The 16,052-nt window shown below is 55.9% G+C and overlaps 4 protein-coding genes across 4 annotated transcripts; 3 read left to right on the top strand and 1 right to left on the bottom strand.

The window, feature by feature from the left end:
• Positions 1–7,048: 7,048 nt before the first annotated feature.
• On the top strand, positions 7,049–7,447 carry N7459_002220 (uncharacterized protein; the record flags this gene model as incomplete). The annotated part of the gene is made up of 1 exon (XM_056941405.1): positions 7,049–7,447. The coding sequence occupies one exon, from the start codon at positions 7,049–7,051 to the stop codon at positions 7,445–7,447; it is 399 nt and encodes a 132-aa protein (XP_056803260.1).
• A 2,409-nt stretch (positions 7,448–9,856) lies between these two features.
• On the top strand, positions 9,857–11,893 carry zfpA (uncharacterized protein; the record flags this gene model as incomplete). The annotated part of the gene is made up of 2 exons (XM_056941404.1): positions 9,857–10,358; positions 10,416–11,893. The coding sequence occupies 2 exons, from the start codon at positions 9,857–9,859 to the stop codon at positions 11,891–11,893; spliced, it is 1,980 nt and encodes a 659-aa protein (XP_056803259.1).
• Positions 11,894–12,497: 604 nt separating this feature from the next.
• On the top strand, positions 12,498–13,697 carry N7459_002218 (uncharacterized protein; the record flags this gene model as incomplete). The annotated part of the gene is made up of 2 exons (XM_056941403.1): positions 12,498–12,623; positions 12,732–13,697. The coding sequence occupies 2 exons, from the start codon at positions 12,498–12,500 to the stop codon at positions 13,695–13,697; spliced, it is 1,092 nt and encodes a 363-aa protein (XP_056803258.1).
• Positions 13,698–14,041: 344 nt separating this feature from the next.
• On the bottom strand, positions 14,042–15,501 carry N7459_002217 (uncharacterized protein; the record flags this gene model as incomplete). Its single annotated transcript, XM_056941402.1, has 2 exons — positions 14,042–14,233; positions 14,422–15,501. The coding sequence occupies 2 exons, from the start codon at positions 15,499–15,501 to the stop codon at positions 14,042–14,044; spliced, it is 1,272 nt and encodes a 423-aa protein (XP_056803257.1).
• Positions 15,502–16,052: the final 551 nt, after the last annotated feature.

The raw sequence follows: 16,052 nt of genomic DNA, 5'->3' as shown, positions 1-16,052 counted from the left end.
AGACGGCAGGTGTCAGTGTTGAAGTGGTGATATTAACCAAGGTAGGTGACTGCTTTGGTGAGGTTGGGAAGTATATTCTAGCGGGACACGCTCGATTTGGCAAAAGAACATGACAATACGGACACGCAGGTGTCTACTTAGGCCTGAAACATCTTTTCTAGACATACAAGTCCATAATTACCTAGGTCTGGATGATGAGTTGGTATTTAGAAGTGGTGGTCCACGAGATCGACGTGAGCACGAAATAGACCAAGACAACATCTGACATGACAGCGCGATCGCCGATGGACCAGCCAGACTAGTACCACCGAACTATGTACAGTACTCCTGACTCCAACATATCATGCAGGAGATGCCCAACCGCGACCAGGGCAACAGTATACGCCTCGAGCACGAACCATTGCAGCCCGCCACTGACTTCGCTCTGCAGATATGCCACGGCCACTGAACCCGACGATCGAGTCTACCTCGCTAGCTCCCAATAAAATGCACAGAATACGACGCCTCTAGGCCAAATAGGAATGACCAGGCCGCCTCGCTCGGCAGCGACACCTGCGATCACCGGAACTACAGAACCTAAAACCAGCGCACGCCAGTCATGACGGCCGGGGAAGCGATCCCATCCGCTCGTGCAGATTCTGGTCGTATCCCGCCTTGCTATTTGCCAGTTGAACACGGAGGATTTCTCCTTGCCCAAAAACGAGCCGGTGTGGAAAGCAACTGGAACGCGTTGTACCAAAGACAATTTAGATATGTGTAGGAGAGAAAGTCGGCCGACGGCGTCCTCCGCTAGAGCGATCGGGCTTTTGCTCGACCTACCACCTGTATTAAATATTCACCTGTATTGCATATTTACAGTGACTCCATCGACGGATATTGTACAGCATAGTGTTTACAACGGGTAGACCGAATCCACAGTGGGAATTAGACACCGTCCTAGGCCATCCGAGCTGTATTACCAGATAGTTGAATAGTTAGCTAGCTAGCACTGCATGTGGGAACTCAACTATGGACACGCGCCAAGTGCGAAGCGAGCAGAAAAGAAAAGAAAAGATCTGACCGAAGCACCGCCTCACCTAGATCGCATTCCGGGGCGCCGCATCTCGGGGACGGCGATGCGCCGCGCTGGTGGAGAAGAGACTGTGGCAGAGTCTCCGCTGGAGTCTGGATGCATCTGGCGATGGCGGGATGTACATACACATACATACATCGTAATAGTATATACCTAGGAGTAGCTAGTGACTAGCCTACGACTAGTGAGCACGTAGACTTGTTTCCGGGACGAGATCGCCGTGGATGTCCTGTCAGAAGCATGCTCAGGCGGAGACTCCATGGCTCATGGCCCGATCATGGCCACGATCATCACAATCGGACCGACGACGATGGACGTCCTAACTCGCGACTGCAGAGCCAACCTCCACCTAGCCAAGCCACATCCCACTCCTGCGCCCGAGGCGAGGTGACAGGTCGCAAATCGACTCGTCGATCGCCTGTGGCGAGCCTGCGCCATCTGGCGCTTATGCACATCTGGCGCCCGCCATCCCGCGCCTGTGGCCGTGTCGATCCTCGCATGCACCCTCGACCGCTGCCGGGTGGTTCCCCGACGCCTGGGATGTGATAGACGCAGGCTTCGCCTGCAGTGACAGTGACAGCGTCGCTAGTCGCCTGCACGATGGCGATCTGCCCGTGGATGGGGGTTGAGAAGGCCTGACGGTGAAATGCTCCGTCGTGGGTGGTGTGTAGAGTTATTGTGTGAGCCATATCTCGGCTACAGACGGGCTCGGGGATGCCTCGGGCTCACGGCGTTGATTTGATTTCCTCTCGGGCCCCGACGACGGGGTCAGATCGCCGGGTGTTCATCCTCGCCCTCACCCAGCGATCCGGGTGATCGGGAGTGATGTCATGCAGGAAGACATTAATTTCGTTCAAGAGCAACTCTTCTGGGACTAGTGAGTCCCGTACCGCGGTGGATACCGTAACTCCGGCATGGATAGAATGTCCATCGACACTGGCAGATTGGGCAAGAGTCTCAGTTGACGCGGAGATTCAGATCCCAATACAGGAGCCATGCGACTGCTTCCCTTGAGGACGGAGCTTATCTTGCATCCAGACGGGCGGCGTGGATGATTGGGTGTGTTGCCTTGGGGGCGCCCGGGTGAGCAGAGCAGGGGTTGGGCCATCGACCGAGACAGTTGACGTGGTGTGTAGACATTTCGAGACGATAATAAAGAGTATGGGCACGACTCATGACCAGACAAGTGGAGGCCGTGGATGTCTGGATATCGCATGGATCGGACCGCGATCGCCCCGTGGGACCAATGGATTCTTGACGTGTCCACCGGTGTGACTGGAGATCAATGCACCAGACACGATAGAATCCTGATCATTTAACGTTGACAGCGAGAGATCGACGGCGCAAATTTGTGGTCGGCGTGTGCCCGTTTAGATGGACATCCGTGATGGATTCGTAGGGAGACATGTTCTAGCCCCCAAGGCTCGCGGAATCCATTCTCCGTGCCCTCCACAAACTACGAGCTTGTTACTGACTGAAGTTTAGTTGCTAGTGCGCATGCCGGTGGGGACCAGAAAAAGACGCGGGCTTACCGATGGAGTATAGGAGGATACCTATAGGTGTAGTATAAATGAATCCCCTGAACCAAGCCCGTCGGGCTCGGAATCCTGCTTCCATTCCTCGTCAAGACGATCTCGCGCCGACGAGGAACCGGGCGATCGACATCGTATTCTTAATCACCGCCGAAATCCTGGAGTCCACCCATCCCGGAGCCTAACTGTGTATAGAAGTAGCATGGATGTCAACCACCTTACACTCCCCCCACTCAACACCCACACTAGCCCAATCCGAGTGTATTTCGCGCCCATCTCCTATTTCGACGCTGGTCATGCGTCCACCCCGTGAGACCTGGGGAAGGAAAAGGGGAAAGCCGTCCGCCTATAGGAAAGCGCCCAAATCGCCCCCTCCAAGCCGCGCTACAGCAAGGCCAATAGCGAGGAGTACCGCTCCTGGGCGAGATGGGCGCGATGTGGTGAGATTTGCCACCGCGCCAGGGCCCAACGCTTATCGCGGATTCGGCGAATCAGCGCCGTGAACACCCCCCTCCCCTGTCAGGGGGGAGAGGGATCCGAATCCGAATCCGTGCAGACAAGGCGATGGTGGTGAGGGTGGGGATAGCCGGCGACGGTGAGCGTCTAGATTGAGGATACCCCTGGGTTGGGTGTTCGCCCGCCCCTTTTGGTCCATGGATGTGCGTGGGCAATGTGCGACCTGCTTGGCGGCAGCTCGCGAACTCTGCTTTGACGGTAGTTCCTATCCAGGTGTGGTTGGGGTCCCGGTTTGTCTAGAGCCTGTGATCGGCATGAGACCTTGGCATGCTGTTATTTCAGTCTCTGTACTGTTACCGCATGGATGCCGACTAGGTACAGGCCGAGGACCGTACTCTATCTTAGCTGGCGTCTTTCCGAGGGCGGAGCCAACGCTAACTGGATTCTCGTGTCTGCATTCCAATTCTGTAGGCAGCGGCTCATCCCGCATGCCAAAATCAGTCCCGTTCGTCTAGATCTGTATCCGCCGACGCGGAATGAAAGACTGCACCGCTGGAATGCCAGTATGTTGGTGGAGATAGCATGGATGACCGATGACCGATGGAGAGCAGAAGAGACACAGTACACCGCACACTCCTCCTGACCGTGTGAACCAACGGGTTGGCCATCTCCCAATTTGAGTTATACATGTCGCATCGTGACACCTGTGTCACCGCCGTGTACCTTCTGGAATGTCAGGCCGCGCTCCATGCACAAGGAGAGGACCGGTGTGGTCCTTGTCGCAGACGGGCTCGCTTCTGAAACACGCCGCCTGCATACGCCCCAGAAACACCAACTGCTTCGGGATCCCTCCGGCGTATTGCAGTAGACATCTAGGGTATATGTGGCTGCGAGGGGAGGGCTGGGCCCACCGTGCATTTTGCAGGATGCTATGCGGCTCTGGGGGTGGAGACTCGAGGCTAAGAGTCAAACCTTCACCCAGACCCAACCCCTACCTGGTCTGGGCATATCCGGACCTATCTGGACCGGTCAGCATGCCTAGTGCGCATCGTCTGTACATCGATGACGGGCGGGAAGGCTAGCCCCGAGAAGATGTGTTGGGGAGGTGCCACGTTTTCTCGTTTCTGCGCTTGTCAGATCGCAATGGCCAACGGCGCCACGAGACACGGCCCGGATGGGGGCTGCAATACACGTGGGGGTAGACACTATACTGGTCTCATCTCGTCTCTTCTTGCCCGGCTTTTGTGCAGATCAAACATACCCTGGTCGGTTCCCTGCTTAACGCTTCTCCATGTGCGTAGCATTTTCCGGATCGGCATCCATTACACGCCGTACCAGACGCACGTACGTAGGGACATCTCGAGCGACGCCAATCACCGCCCGCAGACGGCGGCGTTGCGTGGCCGCACCCCTGTCGCGTGCAGGCATTAGGTATTCGCGAGTTGCATATGGGGGCCGACTCTTGGCTTTTCTTCAAGTCAGGCTACTGTTCTGTTCTGCCTTGATCCCGGCAAATATGCAGATCATGCAGAGAGCCAAGCTGGGGCCGGAAATAGGCGTATGCGAGGCGGTTTCAAGAATGCAGGTCTGGAGTGCATATCTCCTGTCGGGGCAGTCTGAGAATACCATCCACTAGCAACATGTGGTCATCTGCCCTGTCTCAGAGTGTCTCGATCTTCATCCTGGACCCAGATTGATCCACGGATCGACTCAACCCGGACAAACGCAACCCTTGGCTTTGCGTGTTGGCGCACACGTGTACTGAATAGGAAGGCGGGCCACCAGGAACCCCGGACTAACCTCAGACACGAGGGCGTCGATCGCTCCTGCTTCGGGGTGCCGGCGGCCGCGCCTTCTGTATTTAGAATGTTGCCGCAACCACATGGACGACAGGGTCTGCAGTGCCAAGGAAGGATCCGTGACGATGGATCCATGGCTGCTATGGTGCTTACATGGGGGGTAGATAGCTGCATACTGGGTATATACTTAGTAGCAACACGGAGGATTGACGGAAGGGTTTGTCGTTGCCCATCAATCACGAGTCGTTCCTGGGACGATCGACGCGGCTTCCCACCGTGTTTGACCTCTCGTCGATGCCGCCCGGATGCCGTGGTTATGATTAGGGAGGGTGGTATGCTGATCGATTCTATGGACGAGGACCGCGACAGGGTCTCGCGAGGCACAGATGCCCGTGTTCCACGTGGCACAGAGCATGGACTCCATCGCCGTGCATCGGCGGCGACAGAATCTGTGTACTTGCCCCGACGAGGTTCCCTGGGTCGCGCCCGACCATTTCCACGGGCCTCGGCTGTTTCGAGTAGTATGTTTGGGTTTCGGCCCTACCAGAGAACCATGGTGTGGGCGAGCGGCACATCTGGCGTCTTTGGGAATCCCAGTCTCCTTGCGCTTCTCAGGGGCTCATGCATGCCCGAGCACTGTGCCGACCGGTCGGATTGGTCGCCTGTTACATCCACCATGGCGGGCCTTGAACTGATTCGGGGTGGTCGATCCGCTCGATGTACTGGGGATGTACTACTCTCATATCAGTAAACGGAAGCGACTGCTGGGGTTGGGTTCCTGCCTGACATTCCCGGGGCCGTGGTGATGGCCGAGGCGTTAGGCCGGGGAACTAGCCTATTCATCCTTTTCGCCGCGGATAGAGTTGTCTTGCACTGGGGAACGAGCGCCGATGGGGGCGAGTCGACCTCGCCGCGCGCATTGGATCGCGGGCATCTCTCCATCACACGTGTGGTGCAGGGGCACCCGTCCCGACAACCCAGCTCTCGGTGCTCACTGGCCAATGTGTCCCGTCGTTTCTCAGCCCTATGTTTCAGGATCGCATCCGTTGGGTGTACATCCATCAGCACCAGCATTTAGATAACCCACGGACAATGAACGGCCCAACCCGCTCGTGTTGACGGGACGGACTGTCGGTTTCGTCCCGTTCCATGTGGTATTGTGAGCAAAGACAAAGAAAAGAAAAAGGAGACTATTGAACACTGCCACCCTCAGCGTGCTGAGCGATCGCCGGCTTGACATGTGTTCAAAGTATAGCCTGCAGGCGCCGTAGGGCAGACCGAACCAATGTCCATGCTCATAGTGGAGAGGGTCAGTTCTCGTCGAGCTTTTTGTCTTTCCCAAGAGTGTCCGAGCGAAGCCAAGCGAGACCAAGCCAGATTGGGGTCACGCCAGGAATGGAAATATGAGGAAACGCAGAATCTGGTTAGTTACGTTCCCCAGGGCCCAGACGGGATGACCTCATGTCCCCCCTTCGGCCGTCACGCAGCATCGCCGACAGATCCCAGCGGTGAAAAGATGGGCTGCTGCGCCTCAATCCGAGTCGGGGACCCGCTGCTGCACCTACAGGAGCCCAATCGCGGTGCTCCCACATGCCCGTCGTCGGTCCTGATAGGGCCGACGCTGTGGCTTAGGCAAGGATGTGGCGCCAGTCTGTTCGCTGGCGCGGTCTCGCTCACCGCACGCCGGCGCCTCCGTTGTTTGTCCACGGCCACTCCGAGCGTCTGCATCCGCTAGGGCTGGGGCGGGGGCTCCGCTATCGAGGCTCTAGAGAGGTCGCAATCCACACTGAGAGAGGCTTGAGATTGGGCCTGGTCTTCTTTTCCGCTCCGATATACGTGGACGGTTGGTGGATTCAGGGTGAGATGGGAAGGAAGAAAAATCAGGAAACTAACTTCCATTCCTCCCGCATGATTTTTCCTGACATTTCCGTTCCCCCTGATCGCGTTTTATGGCCCACCGAGGGGATTCGTGTTTCCAGACCCGGATAGAACACCCGCTGTCATCGCTGTGGCTGTACAGTTTAGTGATTTAGTATACTGCAACTTTATAACCAAACCAACTCATCGTAACAAGGAAATCGGGTAAATGGAGTGAGCCAAGGAGGAGAAGGAGAAAATGAAGGGTGAAGGTGAAGGAAGGGTGAAGGTGAAGGGTGAAAGGCATTCGCAGACCAAACACGAATCAAACCATGCGGCTCTTTGCTCGAGCCCATCCACCACCTTCACCACCTTCCACCTTCCATCTTCCACCCAGGCCGACTTCAACCTCCCTCACCCTCACCCAAGTCCAAGGCGATGATCGCCCACACATCAGGGCTAGCTCGGCCCCAGACCAGTGCCGACGCACTGCTGGCGAACCCACCATCCGACGCCCTAAAGCCCGCCCACCCCAGGTCGGAGGCCATCTACGGCCCACGATTGGGACGAAGGCCTCTGGGCGTCATTTCACGTCTCATTTAGCGACGAGCCTTGTCTCGCCAATCAACGCCGCCAGCGCGCCATGCACGCCTGCCGAAATGGCTTTTCTTGTGGGGGAAACTAGCACGGCCCCGGCTGGGATCGTCGACCAAACCCATGGGTGCTACTAGCGTCCCCTCTGTGTATTTTTTTTTCTCTTGTTCGCTTTCCTTTTGTTCCTTCTGACGGATGCGGCCGCTTCCAGATCTTTGTTCGTTTGTCCTACCAGTGTCCACTTTTTCCACGATGGACAATCTCTCCCCCCTTATGTGCCGTCATTCGCTCCCGGGTGTCTCCCCCTTTTCCTGCTTTTCCTAACTGGGGGCTGTTGCTGTCGACTGTGATTCGATACGATCTCAATGATGGATGATTCAGCCTACTGGGTCCGCTCGCAACCCATACCCATGTCGTTAGGTACTTATTGAGATCCGATCCTCCGTCCAGGGCGTACGGGGGTACAAGAGGCATTGCCATGGGTGTCGTATTGGATCTTCGAGGCCAATGCTACTCATGCAACGCAACCAATCCCACAAAAGCACCTTGTCTATGTAACGTGGAAACGCCGAGGCGGGCGGGATCCGAGGGCTGGTCTACCACCCTTAATTAAGTATGATTCCTAGGTATGTTCCTATGCTGCTGCTGCCACGGAGCCATATGTGTACACTCACCTAGGTGTTTTGCAATCTGGAATTGGAACGCGATGGGAAGAGCACGACAAATTGACAAATTGCATCCCGGCCCGGTCATTCCCTCGACTCTCTATTCCCTAATGCCCACCACCCAACTAGACAAAAGCACTCGGACTTGCCGATGCCTAAGAATGGCAGGGAAGCGAATGGGCATTACGACGCAACGATCGACTAACAGCCGGGGTGAGGCTATACTGTCATTGTTTATTAATTGTGATTAGTATTGTTCCAAACTCCTATGATCGACCGTCTTTTTCCTTTCCCTTCTCTTCGTTTCTCTCCTTTCCCCCTATGATTGTACAATAGTCCTTCCTCTGTGCCAAGTACATACATACGTCGGCCGACGATCTCTGCACGGATTTCTAAGCCTAATCCCAATTACCATTGCCTCCTGAGAAAGGAGCACTCCAGTACAATCAGCTGTTCCTTCGTATAGTCAAGTGGAATCTCCAATGCAATCGATCGATCAACTCAATCGATCGCGGTACCCCAAATCACACACTATTGGGGGGAGAATGCAGGTACTCTGGAGAGCGCCGGAGAAATCCCGCGGTGGGGTCCGAGTTGTCCCTGTAGGGCAGAGACACAATACACCCATCCCAAGGGAAAAATAAAAAAGGAATAAAAAAAAAATAAGGTGGATTCGTGAGCTAGGGGGTCGAGGGTTAGAGTGTTGCTGCCAGAGGGAGCAGGATGGAGCAGACGGGTTGGACGCCTGACAGGGAGGCTGAGTCGTTCGCCGCGAATGGCGTCGGTTTGATTGGAAGCGACAAGTCGAGGCCAAGAGGCTGCAGACGGAGTACCTTCTGCGTACTTGGAGGAAAAAGGACAAAAGGACAGAGAGGTGCGAAGCAGACGTAAAAACAATTCCCGGCGCTAAGCCCTCTGCCTCGACCAAAGTCACTAAAGTCACACTAATAATGTACCCAATAAGTATATATAGTTAGTGTAATCGGGTACAGTGTCGTCACTTGGGTACATGGCACTGCCCCAGCGCGTCGGCCTAGGGTCGGGTTCGTGCGGTATGGTACCGTATTGCCTTTTTATTTTTATCTTTTAATCGTTCTGGGATTTTTCGATTTTCGATTTTTGCTTTTTGATTTTATATTTTTTTTATTCTTCGATTTTCCATGTTTTTGAAATTCTTAATTCAGAACTGCCCAAACCAGACACTGCAGTGTCAACTAATGCTAATTGTAGGGCGCAACCAATGCGCTATAATATCCTGCCCTCCCCCCCTTCTGACCGCATGCCACATCGCTCCCACTGGCTGCCGGTCATTGTCTGTCTAAGGTCCGGTGCGGTCTGCACTGTCCTGTCTCGCCGACTTGCTTTCGGCTTTGCTTCCTCTTCCTCTTCCTCATCCCACCCTCCACCCTCCGCTCGAACCCCGGTTGATATATAAAGCCCGCTGTCCTGCCTTGACGCCAAATCCACCCAATCTCCTCCAAGCCACCGATCAAGATCACCCAAACCACCGAGTGGAGGTGTTGCGACCTGAATGCGACCTCCTTGCCTTCCCACCGCCCGCCAAATCCCTTGCAGAGCACCACGTCAAGCCCGCTCCCTCGTCACCCGGGTGTTGATTCCGCACGTTGCCTCGTTGAATTGCTCCGAGGTTCGCACGTTGGATTGGACCGGGCCGCAATCCGAACCTTATCCCTGGTATGTGGGTTGGTTGGGTCTCTGGGAGGAGCCGCCCCGTCGAGGCCGAGTAGAAATATGCAAGACAAGCTAACCGCGCTCTGCAAGACCACAGCCCGTGAGTCCCTCAATCTGAAGGGCATGCCAAATAGAGAGCGTGCGGATTTTGTTCTCTTCCCCCCGAATTCCGTCCTTTCTCAATCCAAGATGCTCGCCGTGGAAGCCGCCGCCAGACCCAAGCAATCTTCATACTTCCCAGCCATGACCATGGATCCTACCATGGTCGACATGTTCTCCTTCCCCGTGGACGGTGTTCCCCCGTACCCCCAGAATGCAGACTTCGCCCGCGTTCACCAATCATACTTCAAGGCCCCCGCCATCTACACCGAGTCCGCCGAGGTGCACCACAAGGCCGCCAATTTCCCTTCAATGCCCGCTACACCTCCGTCCGCCTGTGTCTCCAACACCACCGAAGCTCACATTCCGACGAGCTCCGCTGCGTCGGGGCCGTTTGCCAGCGCGCCGTCTTCGGCTATTGGATCCCCTTACTCCGGACCTGCACCGGTGTTTGAGGATAACTGGGTCAATACAAACCACGGCCTGGGTCTTCCCGCAGCCGTCATGAACGACCTCTTTTCGAACGAATACCTGGGAGGTCCCGTCGACATGGATGGCCTCTACCAAGACAAATTCACTGATCCTTTTGTTGGTAAGTAGCGGAGGGGGATTGCATCGGCAACTTGCCATCGTACTGACTCGGCGCTAGACCCTTCTCTCGTCCAGCCCATGCAATCCGGGCCCAACTTCACTCCCACCATCTCCTACCCTGACCAGACCAACTCCACTTACTCTACCGTGCCATCTGACTTTTTCCCTCACTCGCCGGCTCCCTCTCCGGCCCCGTTCGACAAGGTCGAGCAGCTACCTTCGCCGCAGCTCCACTCAGTCCCCCAGCCATCCCCATTGCTGATGGCTGCCGGCTCGCATTCCCGGCCGGTCTCTGTATATGACCGGAGGTCTTCCATCTCATCCATCCCGTCTCAACGCTCGCAACAGAGCCCGGGCTTGAGCAGCGTTGAGGCAGATGAAGAGGTCAAGGAGAAGGGCCGGTGCCCTCACCCTGATTGCGGGCGCATATTCAAGGATCTGAAGGCGCACATGCTCACGCACCAGTCCGAGCGGCCAGAGAAGTGTCCGATCATGACGTGCGAGTACCACATCAAGGGATTTGCCCGCAAATACGATAAGAACCGTCACACCCTGACCCACTACAAGGGAACGATGGTGTGCGGTTTCTGTCCGGGCTCTGGATCCCCCGCGGAGAAGAGCTTTAATCGCGCCGACGTCTTCAAGCGCCACCTGACCTCTGTGCACGGTGTGGAGCAGACACCCCCCAACTGCCGCAAGCGTAGTCCTACAGCGTCCACCAAGAAGGGCACGAACTATAGCAGCGATGCGACGGGCAAGTGTTCCACCTGCTCCGCCACCTTCAGCAACGCCCAGGACTTCTACGAGCATCTGGACGACTGTGTCCTGCGCGTCGTGCAGCAGGAAGAACCGTCGGAGGCCATCAACCAGCAGCGACTGGCCGAGGTGGCCACAGACGAAGAGGTGAAGAAGACGATGGAGAAGCATCAATTGCTGGACGTGGCTGGTCCGGTCGAGCAGTTCGATGATAACGATTCTCACGACGATGACGACTCCCACGACCCCAACAACTGGCGCGCCGGCCGTGGTACCCTGAAATCCACCAAGGGCAACACTGCCGGCGCCACCTCGCGCCCCATCATTGGAAACGGCAACGCCGTCTCCAAGCACTCGTCCGCCACTGCAGCGGGCAAGGGCCAGCGCGCGGTTGCGACTCGCCGCCGCAACAACCGGGGCAATTACCCGCAGTCCTGGGGCTGCCCCAACAGCAGCATGAAGACCAAGAAGCGCGTCCTGTGCATCTTCGACGGTCAGCGCCGTCTGTGGAAGGACGAGATGATGCTGAACAACGACTTCGAGGTGCGTCTGCCTTTGCCCGGTGGCGCCGGCGATGGCACGAACCGCGACCCGTACGTCACCGACCTGGATGTGGAGACGATGAAGCGCGTCGATGGCGTGCTGAATGCCACCGAGGACGAGCGCGGCCCTTGGCTTGGAGGCCCCTCGCCTCATCTCATGGGCCAACCGGCGATGCTGCTGCCAGAGCTGTGCCAGGCCCAGGATGACGAGGTCTCAATCAACGAACTCATGTCCTGAACGCGTGCTGTCCTTTTCCTCTCGATTTTGGATTCCCTTTCTCTCCTCTTCTCCTGTAGAGGACTCTTGTATTCTCTTCATCACCTGTCCTTTCCACGTCTCAATTTCTTTTTTCCGTATAGCAGCGTGCGGCGTCTTGACGAGCAATTTGTCTCAATACGGATTACGGATGATACCTTGGGTTTGACCCTATTGGCAACGAGTTTCATTTGCGTCATTGTCTCCTTGTGTTTTCTATCCTTGAATCTCTTCTCGAGTTCTGGTTGTCGCCATGCATCGGATGTCCGATCCTGCGGGCAGGGGGTTTCCATCGGGTCATCATCGGTGTTGGGGACGAAAAATACATCGTTTTAATGGGATCTCATGTGAATGCATCACACTACTCCGAACATAACAAGCATAATAGTGTAGCGAGGAGTCTGCAGAAGGCCGATCTGCATACTGTAAAACCTCGGCAACTCGGCCAACTGATAGATCCGCCTACACCGCCTTTGTTATCGCAATCTCCAATCTCCCCGCGTATCGACGATCCCCACGTTTTTCACCCGCGACGACAGACGGCGCTCTCTTTGCTGCGTCCAATTGTTCAGTTTACACCACCACCATGCAGCTGGGGCTATCGGAGCATCTTTCAGCGCTCGTTGCGCGTCGCTTCGCAACCGCCAAAGAAGCTGGCCATCTCGTCTTCTCGCCAACTCATCTGTCCATTATCATCGCCGCAGGGATACCGGTAAGTCTGCTCCTACTCAACTCCAGTATCATAGAGTCCATCCGAGTGCAGTTCATACAGCACCAGTTACTATCCCAATCCCAACATAATTCTGACATTATCGCACAGTTCCAACTCCGGTATTGCCCCGCGCTCGCCAAAAAGCCCTCAAACCTCAAGCCCGAATCGGGCCCCAAGCCTCCAAAACCAGATCCCTTCCAGGACCCTTCGCCAGACCTGCTACTCACACAATTCCCACCTGAAAGACCCACCCACGCCCTCGTGCTCAACAAATTCCCCGTCATCCCTAACCACTTCATCCTCGCGACGAAGGAATGGAAGCCCCAGACCGATCTCCTCGAGAAAGTAGATCTGGAAGCGACATACGAGTGCCTGCAGGCCTGGAACGAGCCCGAGCCCAAGAAAGACCCGCAGAGCAGCGACGAGGACCCGCCAATCCCGTCCAAAAGACTGTTTGCATTCTTCAACTCCGGCGACGAAAGCGGCGCCAGCCAGCCACATAGACACCTACAGTTCCTCCCGGTAGAGGCGATGCGCCAACCCGAGTCACAAGGGTGGCACCCGCTCATCGAGATTCTGGCGGCGCAACCGCACCCGCAGGCGCAGGCGCAGTTTCTGACTCTGCCGCATCTCCCCTTCGCCCATTTCGCTCTGCCTATCCCGCCGAACCCGACACCCGAGGCTCTGCACGAAATCTACTTGTCTTTGTACAGGGTTGCTATCGCCGCGACGGAGGGGGATAACCCCCGCTCCCTGTCCACGTCGACCTCGGCATCTAAGCCCGTGCGCGCTGAAGGCCCGGCCGCCATCAGCTACAATCTCGCGTTGACCCTCTCCACGATGATGATCTGTCCTCGTCGACAAGAGACAGCGCGCGTCCCTGTCGACGCGGTGGCGGCTCCCGAAATCGCGGACCACGGTGTCGTGTCCTTGAACGGGACGATTCTGGCGGGTACGCTGATGGTCAAGGCGGAGGCGGAGTGGGATGCGTTGAGAGGGAATCCGGAGATTTTGACGAGGATTCTTGCAGATGTTGGGTTTGCACGGGGGGAGGTTAAGACGGCCGTTTTGTGATGGGTTTATTCGTATCGCCTACATCTACACCTGCACCTGCATACCTCAGGGCACATGCTATCCAGAGCATACATTGCAAGAAAAATGACCAGAGAGAAGATACCGATGTAGTACATTTGAAGTAATCACGTTCTCTCCGAGGCACCGCGAGCAAGATCCAACGCTAACCACAAACAAAGACATCGCAAGCTAACAACCAGAAACACAGCAAAGAACAATTCGGAATCGACTCAGACTAGACCAGACCAGACCAGCTGAGCGATAAAACAGACGCGAGGTTATCACGTCCACACACAAACCCGGATCTATTCTCATCCAACACATACACGCCGGATCGGAGCAGGTCAGAGCTTGATATCGTGGATCTCGCACCACTTTTTCTTACACGTCGCGTTGCCAAACTGGTATGACCCGCCGTGCGCGCAGATATACTGCGCAACCTTCTTCCATGACACCTTCGGCGGCTGCAGCGCATACAAGGCACAGGCGGCGGTGCCCTTGGAAAAGATGTTGACTGCCTCGCAGAGGAGCTTGATCTAGACGGGTTGGTCGTTAGCCCTTGCTGCATGGATGGATTGAATGTCCCGTCACGCCGCTTCTGCTGTCAGTGTAGTTTTATCCATTACATGTTATATGCACAGATACCTCCATAATGAGTGGATCTGATGTGATGTAGAGCTCATATGATGGACGAGATGGAGACGCGGGTGCTCTGCGTACTTACATCTGTATCGAGCCACTTCGGCTTCCGAACGCGCTGGTCCTTGGCCTTGGTGAGCGTGCGGAAGCGGCCACGCAGCGTCGATTCGGCTTCTTTGAAGCCGCCTATGCGCTTGATGTCCCTGTACGACAGGCCGCGCTGCTTGCACTCGATGAGGAAGGCGTTGCGGGTGTCGGTGTAGTGGAGGCTTGCGTTGATGGCTGCGTCGTGGCTTGGCGGTGCGGTGGGTTGGAGGAGGGTGTCGCTGGGCGAAGGGAGAGAGTTTGTGGTGAATGCCTGGTAGCGGTGGTGTGTGGGTGCCTGTAGTTGGTGCTGGGCGAGGGTGATGGCGGTTGTGTGTTCTGGGTCAGACTCGCTGGTTGTTGGTGTTGAAGGGGGCCCGAGGGGGTAGCAATGGTTGATAGAGGGCGCTTGGATGGTGTCGAAGGGCTCGTATGTTGACATGGCTGGGATATCTAGTCCTGTTGTTGGGATGGCCTCTGGGAAAGACCAGCCGTTGGCCAAGTGCTCTGCTGCAGCCCATGCTGGGTCATTGGCCGTATTCTCGGAATTGAAGGACTGCTGCCATGACTCGGGATTATTCCTCATTGACAATGTCCAGTCTGTGATGGATGGATGCGTGAAAGGTTGGTTGTCGTTTGGGAGAGAGATGGTCTTGTCAAGGGTGTGGTCCCCGGGAGTGGGAGTATAGAACAGCGGATTGTAATCAACCGCTGGCTCGTCTGGTGGGATGTCCATGAAGCTGAATGAGGAGGACGTAGATGGCGTTTCCTCGGTGGCCGAGATGAACGAATGCTTGGTATCCCAGCCAGAGCTCGATACTGGTGTTTGATGAACCAGTCCGAGAGATGCGCTAGTCGCTGCATGGAGGCTTCCATCGATAGACTCAAGGGATCCAAATCTAGACTCCTCATTTGAGCTGTCACTGCTTGAAAGAGTTGTTTTCATGGGAGGTGCAGCTACCAAGTCGGAGTTCCAGGAAGACATGATTATCTGTGGTGGCTGTCCCAGCTGCTCTGGCAGATAGCCGAGACTCTCTTTGGCGAGGAGGCGATGGCCCACAAGTGATTGAGAATGAGACATGTTCATGGTATTTCTTTTCGAAGTACGACACATTCGACCTTTGCGCTGACGAGGTGAGTGCAGTCGGTTGTATGGATGCGTGGTGGAAGGGTATGAATAAGTCAATGAGTCGCAATTCCCAGCGAGGCTCCCAAGGTGTCTATCCACGCCCAGATATTTCCTCAGCCAGGAGCTAGAAGAAGAAGAATGACCAGAAATAAACCCACGGCGGAGAATAGGGGGATCTTTCTGGCGGGCATGCCATGGCTTCGGGACCCCAGGACTGACTAGCACGTCGACCATGGCGGCACGGAAATGAAAAGAAGCTGCCAGTGTCTATGGAAAGTCCCGTTCTGCTCAACTCACCGCAATTGCTTGCTGTGCTGGTTGTACACGGGTTGACACTGCGTGTGGACTACCGCCGATACATTGGCTCTTTTTGTGCCAGATGCAAGATTGTCAGTGCGCAACGGTTGGGCAGCTGGTGATGGGGATGCCTGCAGGGCTGACCGTGATATTAGGCTCTGCGGTCTCATAGATGGAGAGGCTCCATTGCTATCATCTCGGAGGGT

Source organism: Penicillium hispanicum, assembly GCF_028827665.1.
Source record: "Penicillium hispanicum strain IBT 35686 chromosome Unknown utg000002l_segment0_segment0, whole genome shotgun sequence".
Lineage (NCBI taxonomy): Eukaryota > Fungi > Ascomycota > Eurotiomycetes > Eurotiales > Aspergillaceae > Penicillium > Penicillium hispanicum.
This window is presented reverse-complemented; position numbering and strand designations above follow the sequence as displayed.